This window comes from Nestor notabilis, unplaced genomic scaffold, assembly GCF_000696875.1.
Source record: "Nestor notabilis isolate BGI_N333 unplaced genomic scaffold, ASM69687v1 scaffold1748, whole genome shotgun sequence".
Taxonomy (NCBI): domain Eukaryota; kingdom Metazoa; phylum Chordata; class Aves; order Psittaciformes; family Psittacidae; genus Nestor; species Nestor notabilis.
The window spans coordinates 63,710-71,453 of record NW_009939401.1 but is presented as its reverse complement, the minus strand read 5'-3'; the positions used below and the strand labels follow the sequence as shown (position 1 = coordinate 71,453).

The following is a 7,744-nucleotide window of genomic DNA, read 5'->3' as shown; positions in this document are numbered from 1 at the left end:
AGAGGGAGGAGGAGGAGGCAGCAGCAGAGAAGGAAGCTGCCACAGCCTGGTCATGCATTCCCCCGGGGAATGGAATAAATAAAGTCTTCAGGCACGCAGAGAACTGGAGATGTCCCTTTTGAGACATGGCACGCACTCAGGATGAGGGGAGGCACCGATTCAGCTTAGGTTGTAGAGGAAGAAATAAACTTCCCATTGATGATGAATAGTACAGGAAACACAGTGGGAAAACGTGGTTCTTTGTGGCTTCCCAGGCTCTGCAAACTCTCATCCATCAGGACCTGCCTCCGCACTGCCAGCATCCCTCTATCTCCTCTAGGCTTTGGCATAATCTAAAGTACATTTGATCGAGCAATGGAGCAAAATTAAAGCTATAAAAAATATGGTCAATTCGGGCTTCTTCACCACTAGCCGCGCAAATTGCTGAGAATAGTGGTTATTTTTGCCCACTCCAGGCAAGCATGGCCACGCTCACCCTCCACCATCTCTCTGTCCCTGCAGCCTGCAGCGCCAGCGCTCGCCGCAGCCTGAAGACCAACCTGTGCAAGTGGTGTGACTCCACGCCACCGGCCTGCGAGGAGAAAGTGTGCTACAGCAACTGCAACCTCAACTCCTACTGCGAGGACCCCTACGAGATCTGCGTGGCCATATGGTAAGTGGCAATGCCCTTGTTCAGGTGGGACACAGGGGAAAAAGGTGTTTGCTGGACAGCAACTCATGGGAACACACATGTATGTACACCTACACTTGAATTATTGCCTAATCAAATAATTCAGGAGTTTCTCTTCCTCCCTCTTTGACTCCATTGTAATTAAAACTACAATTCACAGTAAAAAAAAAAATACTTGGTCTGCCTTATTAGTACTAGTTTATTTTCTAAATAAATTAAGCATTTAAGTGCCTGACACGAAGTGTGGCAAGTTTGGCCTAGGACCTCTAAGCCCCCATAAACCCCTGAATTTAGATTTACAAGCTGAACCCAAGGGCAAAACCAGCATCCCTGACCCTCAAACCCATGAAGTCCTCCTGCATCAGGCTGGTGAAACCCTGGTTCATGTGCAGGGGTGCAGCCAATACTGTCTCCATCCAGCGCATGGACGTCTGAGCTGGTACCAAACTGGGTTTAACCCACTGGGTTTTGCTCACCTCCTTCCCATCCCCTGGGAAAAGCTCTTTTCTGCTTCTGCAGGAGATGCCTGGGGGGAAACGCAGCCTTGCCTTTCAGGCCACACATCTGCCACATCGTTTGGCCCAGAAAAGAGCCTCCCCCAGCTTTTTCGTCCCCATAAACAAAACAAAGAAACACCCATTTGGGGTCTGCCCAGAGTGATTTCCCTCCTCTTCCCCTTTTAATTTGGCTGCCAAAGCGAAAGCCAGCCAAGCACTTATCGCTAGGCTTTATCTCAACCTGCTAATTAGCATGAATGCTGTATGCTCCACTTCCAGTAGGAGTTTGCCTCAACATAATTGTTGCATTATGGACTTTAAAAGAAAACAAATCACAAACCCAACAAGAAACCCAAACAAACAAACAAACAAAATCCACCCCCTGCCCTAAATTCCCCTACCACCTTAAATCCTCAGTAGGCAATCCAGCGTCTCGCTGGGTTTTCTCATGGACAGCCTACATGTGCAGGAAAAAGCAAGACCCACGCAGCGTAAATCCCCACACCAGGGAAGCAATCCCACTGCAGAGGATGGGGCTGCACTGTGCATCGTGTATTGGATGGGGCGAGGCAGCTGTGGGGTCACAAATCGCCTGCCAGCCCCGCAACCTCCTCCCAGCATCTCCCACTCCACCCTAAGATCAAGATCCCTGCAGTCAGGGCTCACCTCCAGGCCAGCCTTGCTGCTCGTTGCTCACTTGCAGAGGCATATTTGGATCATATGAACTTGTCCTCCATGGATATCAGAGTCACAGGCTCCATGTGCTCACGTCCTCCAGTGTGCCCAGCCTGGGCAGCCCACAGAGGAGGTGCTGGAGGTTCCTCTGGCAAATTATCTGGGAACCCCAAGAAAATGCGAGGAGCACTGAAACTGTGGGACTTCATCAGTGACAGGATGACAAACCAGGGTTCTTCCCTCAGCTCTTATGGCTGATTTCCTAGCTGACCTAAGAGGCATCATGAAACCTCTCCATACCTTCACCTTTCTGCTTTGCACCACTAGGTTGGGAAGCAGGGGCTGTCCCTTGAAAAGTAACTAATGGTTGTAATTTCCTTTGAGCATCCCCAGGAGTAGCTGCAATGCTTGCCAGCTGCCCATAGGCCCTGTAGGGCCTGTCATTCCCAATCACTTGTCCTCGCCCCGGGGCTGACCTGCAAACCTAGCCAGCGCTGGGTTATCCTGCCTCCTCTGGGGAAGGCTCCAGAAACAAGGGTCAGACCCTAGCGCTCTGCTCTTAGTTCTTAATTAGGTCTTACTTACCCACTGGCTCTACAAGGCAGGTGCTGATCCTCCCCTTAGGAGAAGTGCCACATCGTGGGTTGCATTTCCTGATAGTGCTGGCAGGGCAGGAGCCACATATCCCTGGGCTGCACAGCATGCCTTGCACGCCATGCCAGCAGCCCACTCTAGCTCCAATCTGGCCCTCCAAGGGTGAGAGGCTCCATTGCAACACCAACTGCTTCCTAATCCCATTTCCAAGCTCCAGCTCCTTTCAAACACTACCATCTGCCCCACAAAATGATATTCTTGAGTCTACCTGGGCACCCCAGTTTTTGAGGATCACTTTCCTCACCCAGCTTGGTTAACAGTGGGTGGAGATGAAGCCACGGGTCCAGCAAGGACAACTCCACCATACATCAAAAGAAGAGATCTACCAGCACTGTGGATGTGCCGGTGCTGGATCCTCTAGCCAAGCTGCCTCACCAACATCGTTGACCAGTGTTGACTGAATCCACTGGGAGAGCTGAGGTTTTCCAGCAAAACAAGCACCTTGTGCTTGAGGAGTCAGATGACAACCAGAGCCAAATCCATCCTTTTGCTCTACATGTGTCACTTTTCCACGGCTTTCATGGGAGCCCAATCTAGGTGCTGTTGAGCAAAAACTGTGGCATGCGAGAAGGACATAACCTGGCTGCTGAGCATTGTTGGTTAAAAAAAGCTCTAAGGACATCGGTACTATGGAGCTAGGCCTGATGCTATGAGCCACATTTCAGTGAGTAACTGGAATTTCATTAATGAGATATTTTGGTAATAAGCCTTGAAATAGTTCACCTGTTCTCACTGTGTTTGCTGAGTGCTTGTGCACAGTTGAATGCAACGCAAGCACTGGGGTATTTCGCATCTTCACTTCAGAAAGGGAAAAATCTCTTCAGAAGTCTTCACCCTGCCACCTCTGTCTCTCACCTGATGGGAGAGATGTCTTGGTCTTCCCTGGGTGATGTTATGACCATCTCTGACACAGAGGGTGTTAGATGGACCTGAAGAAAATATCAGTGATTAAAAAAAAGGGGGGGGGAGGGAGGGAAACCCAGCAGGTCTGTCCTTTCTGTTTGAAACAATGAACAAATTCCCTAGAAGTGTCAAGAAATTACATTTTTACCTGCCTCTAAATTACCTAAATGGAAATAGGAGGCGCTAAGGTTTATTTGTATCCGCAGTGCTCCTCTGCCCCAGACACCGTGAGGACCGGGACATCACCAGGTTTCATTTGTACTTGCTCAGTGTCTTAAGCCATGGCATAAACGCAGACAGAGCCCCGTGGTCAGGGAGTTGTGTTGCCTTCACATTATAATTTGGTAGCACAAAAGGTCAAGCCATTTCTAGAAATAGCCCCGACCAGTGACTGAAGGGCTGTACTGCTGCAGGTTGCTGGAGGCAAATGGTCCTGCAATGACAGGGCGTGACAACCAGCAATTAGCCCAGAGAGAGCCTGGGGGATGCGATGGCTCTTAGCCGCCCCACCTGCACACACAGGTTGAAAGCAGCAGGAGGGAGTCAAGCAGTCACTGGTAAACAGGCATTTTGGCCCCCACATCTCCCCTGTACAAGTGAAATTTGGGCCAGCCCTTGCTGAGGCAGAGACGTTATGGCTTGTATTGCAGCAGAAGTGACGTACAAGGTGGGACCCTCATTTTGGAGGGTTCCCTTAGGATCATACAGCCCCAAACCTGCCGGCCTAGCAGCTGGTGCTAGTAAAAGAGGAATTTTGCCCCAGATCCCACACAGGGCACTCAGCCTTAGGATTGGCACTACTCAATCCAAGGCACAGTTATGAACTCTTGAATTATCTACTGGAAACAATCAGAGCTTCTGGCTCACATCTTACTTTTGGCACTTGCTAAACATTTCTCTTTTTGCTGTTTGGAGAAGACAAAAAGCTTTAACAAAGCCCCTCCAAAGCATGCGTAATTAGAACTATACCAGAGCCACTGCAAATAAGTCATTCCCTACGCACATTTGCTTAATACAAATGATCTTAAACCCAGGTTTAAGACGGCATGCAGGTGACACAAAGGCTGACCAGCAAGACTAACGCTTTGTTGGTTCTTTTGGCACATACAGGAGACAGGACAATGAGAGCATCAGGATCAGCACACTCTGCCACAACCCCCACCGCCCCATCGAAAACCTCATGGTCCCCAACTACAACACCTCGCGCTGCATCATGACCCATCAGCCCAGCGAGGATGGGATCATCTACATCTGTGGCTGCGTGGACGAGCAGGAGTGCAACGATAAACTCATCTTTGAGAACCACACCAATGGTGAGCACTTTTAGTAAATGTTATTTATGGGGGGAGAACCACCCAATGTTAATGACCACCTGTATTTCCAACAGAGTAGGAGATGTGGTGCCAGAAGGAGCTCTTTCACAATTTTCTTTGACCCCCCTTATAAAAGCTAGGTAAAATTTTTACCCCGTTACTGAGCCCAGTATTTTTGATGTGGCTAAACCATCCCTTGCAGCAATGCCTCCAACCTTGGTCTGGAAACATCAGGTGATGGAAAATCCACCCTATCTCTCGGTAGGCTCTGCCTTTCAGTCCAAGGCAAATCAACTGGGGAACCTGAAACCTGACGCAGCCCAGAGTGAGTCAATGCTCTGAAAGCTTTAAATAATCCTGTTGGAGCAAACCCTGCCCGGCACACCCAAGGGAACTGCTGGCGTCCACCATGGCTGCAACCCAAAAAGGTGGCCAGCACCACCGCGGTGCTGCACACACACATGAGCATGGCCTGGCACACCCGTAGATGCTTTTGCAGATGGGCTGGGGATCCAACAGGAGCTGTAAATCCACAGGAGGGAAAACTAAGAGGCAGTTAGTTTCTTTACCTTAGGAGGGTCGTATACTTTGGAAATGCTTCCAGCAAGATCCTGAGCCTGTGGGGGCTTGTCCAAACCTCCTTAACTCCAAATGGATGAGGTTTATCCAAGTGCTCATCAAGAATCTGACCTGTAATAAAAGCAAAGTGAAACCCCTCCAATTTTCCATAATTACAGAACAACGAGATGCTGAAACTGAGCCTAAGCAGACCCTGCAAGTCCGCAGCATAGCTTGTCCTGCAACGCAAGGGAAAAAGTAAAAATCACATAAAATGCAAATTCTCAGAACAAACAAGCCATTTTTAATGCAGGCAAATGATGCTAAATTTGGCAGTTCTTTGCTGCTTCCTGAGCCAAACATAACAGGTACACACACTTCTGTGGAGAGATAGTCAAATCCCGGGGCTGATGCTGGGATATGTAATTTCACACAAAAATGCCACCCCCTCCAAAGGCTTCCACAAACAGCCACCTCCTGCCAGCCAGCACGCAAAGTGCTGCGAGAGCAGCGCGGGCCTTAAACCATTATCTCCTCTTGGTGTGGTTTGTGGGGCCAGCTTGGCAAGCCCCATGCTCAGAGACCCCAGTGTTTATATCCTTTTCGTCTGCTTTAAGGGATGGTTTGCATTTTAAATATTAACTTAGGGTCATCTTCAATGGTATAGACGACTGCTGAGCAGAGAAATACCTAATACAGATGAGCACTTCTCTGGCAGCTGAAGCAGGTAGATTGTTTTCCCATTTCTCTATTTCTTAAGCCCTCCTTCCAGGTTTGGGCTGCTGGGTGGCTCTGCCCTAGCACCAGGGCTCAGGGGACCCCACCAGAACTTAGAGACCATCCTAATGAGCATGCCAAGGCACTATTTCCTAAAGCCGTGCAAGCAGAAGCCTGGTGGACGCCTTGGGAAGATGATGGGTAGGGTTGAGCACACAGAATCCCTTGCAGCAACTCAGCCTGGGTCCATCTCCCCTCAGCAGGGATGGAAAAACCCATGCAGCAGTGCTCAACAAGGTGTGGGTTTCTAGACCCGTAGTTATCACCAGAACAGCTATATTTGCTCTCTGTGAAAGGGGTCAAGCCATGCTGCAACCCCTCCATATCAAAAGGCTTGCATCAGGAAGGAGCATCCTCACGAAGGAATTTGCTGAAGTTGTGTTAACTTCCCGTTTTCAGGACTCATGCACGCAACTCTCTTAAAAACATCTCCTCTTTCTTTAGAGTTTCAAAGATGGGATCTTAAGCATCGGGTAAATCCATTGAAGCAGTAGGTGATATCCAGGCATAACACTTTCCAAGATAAACATATTCCCGAGTTAGTTATTGATTTATATCAGTTTAGGGTGATCTTGTGGTTTAAACCTGATGCCTGTTTTAGAAACGCTTTCACAGCCTTGCAGAAATTAGCTGTAGCACATTTTTTTGAAATTTGCCAAGGAAAATAGCAAAATGCTCTGTTTTTCCAGAACCTGAATTATGATCTGCACACACTGAGGTCAAGCAGCGAGAGTTTTGCTTATGGAATGATTCTTATCCCTCTTCCCCTGGGTTATTATACTTGGCAGAAAAACCTCTGACTAAGATTTTACTTGAATATCTCTACTGAAGTCAGCATGTTTATTCCAGGAATCGCGAACATCAAAAGACTGAACAATTATATGTTGTGTGAGGGTTATGGCTTTGTGTGTGCGTGTCTGTCCGTCCCCATCCCCCCCTCCCCTGCAATGATCTGAAGGCTGACAGGGGTTTAAAAGAAATGAAACAAAAGCAGCCATGCCGGGTCGGTTCACAGGGGTTGGTGTTGTAATTTGGCAAGGAAGGAGATGCCAACACTGGCAGACAGCACTGCAATGATGCTCCTTAAGGTCCTTTCCAACCCTAACTATTCTATGAGTCTATGAAAGCACCCCATGTTGCCCTGGCCTTGGTGGTCCTGCACGCTGCCCAGGCCCCAGCGTTCCCCCTGGCTCTCTGTGCACCACAGGTGTCCAGCAAGGCTCCAGCCCCAAACTTCTCATAGATTTGCTCTGTTTGAGCCTTCCTTCAGCTTTATCACTTTTATTGCTGCCCCAGCTCCCCTCAGTCTGAGCACAAGCATCATTTGGGAGCCACCAAAAGGCAACCAAGCCATTTTGACGGTAGCAGCAGGGTCTCACATGCTGCATTGCCCAACCAAAGCAATGCTGGCCTGCATCCCGCCCTTCACTTGATAAACAGAGCTAAATTTGCAACCTAACTGCCTGCAGCTGGGTTCTTTGCCAGGATGGGGTTTGTGTGCAGCGTGCATTGTGGCCCTGCAAAGGGCTGCGCTTCAGTAACGGCTTCACGTATTTTCCTCCTCCACATGATGAAAATGAGTCGTTGCAGACCCACGGTGGCAGCGTCCTCACCTTTGCTCTCCCCCTCCCCGCAGGCTACTCCATGCTGCAGAGCAAAGAGGTGATCCCGGTGGCTGCCATCAGCCTCCTGCCCCC

At 49.3% G+C, this 7,744-nt stretch overlaps 1 protein-coding gene across 1 annotated transcript in view; it reads left to right on the top strand.

Moving 5' to 3' along the window:
* The first annotated feature begins 461 nt into the window (after positions 1 to 461).
* The window catches only part of LOC104409828 (TGF-beta receptor type-2-like), a 13,977-nt gene continuing 6,694 nt past the window's right edge, over positions 462 to 7,744 (top strand). The window contains exons 1-3 of the mRNA XM_010019823.1: positions 462 to 652; positions 4,510 to 4,712; positions 7,684 to 7,744. Coding sequence (XP_010018125.1) covers positions 462 to 652; positions 4,510 to 4,712; positions 7,684 to 7,744 — 455 coding nt within the window. The remainder of the gene's footprint in view (positions 653 to 4,509; positions 4,713 to 7,683) is intronic.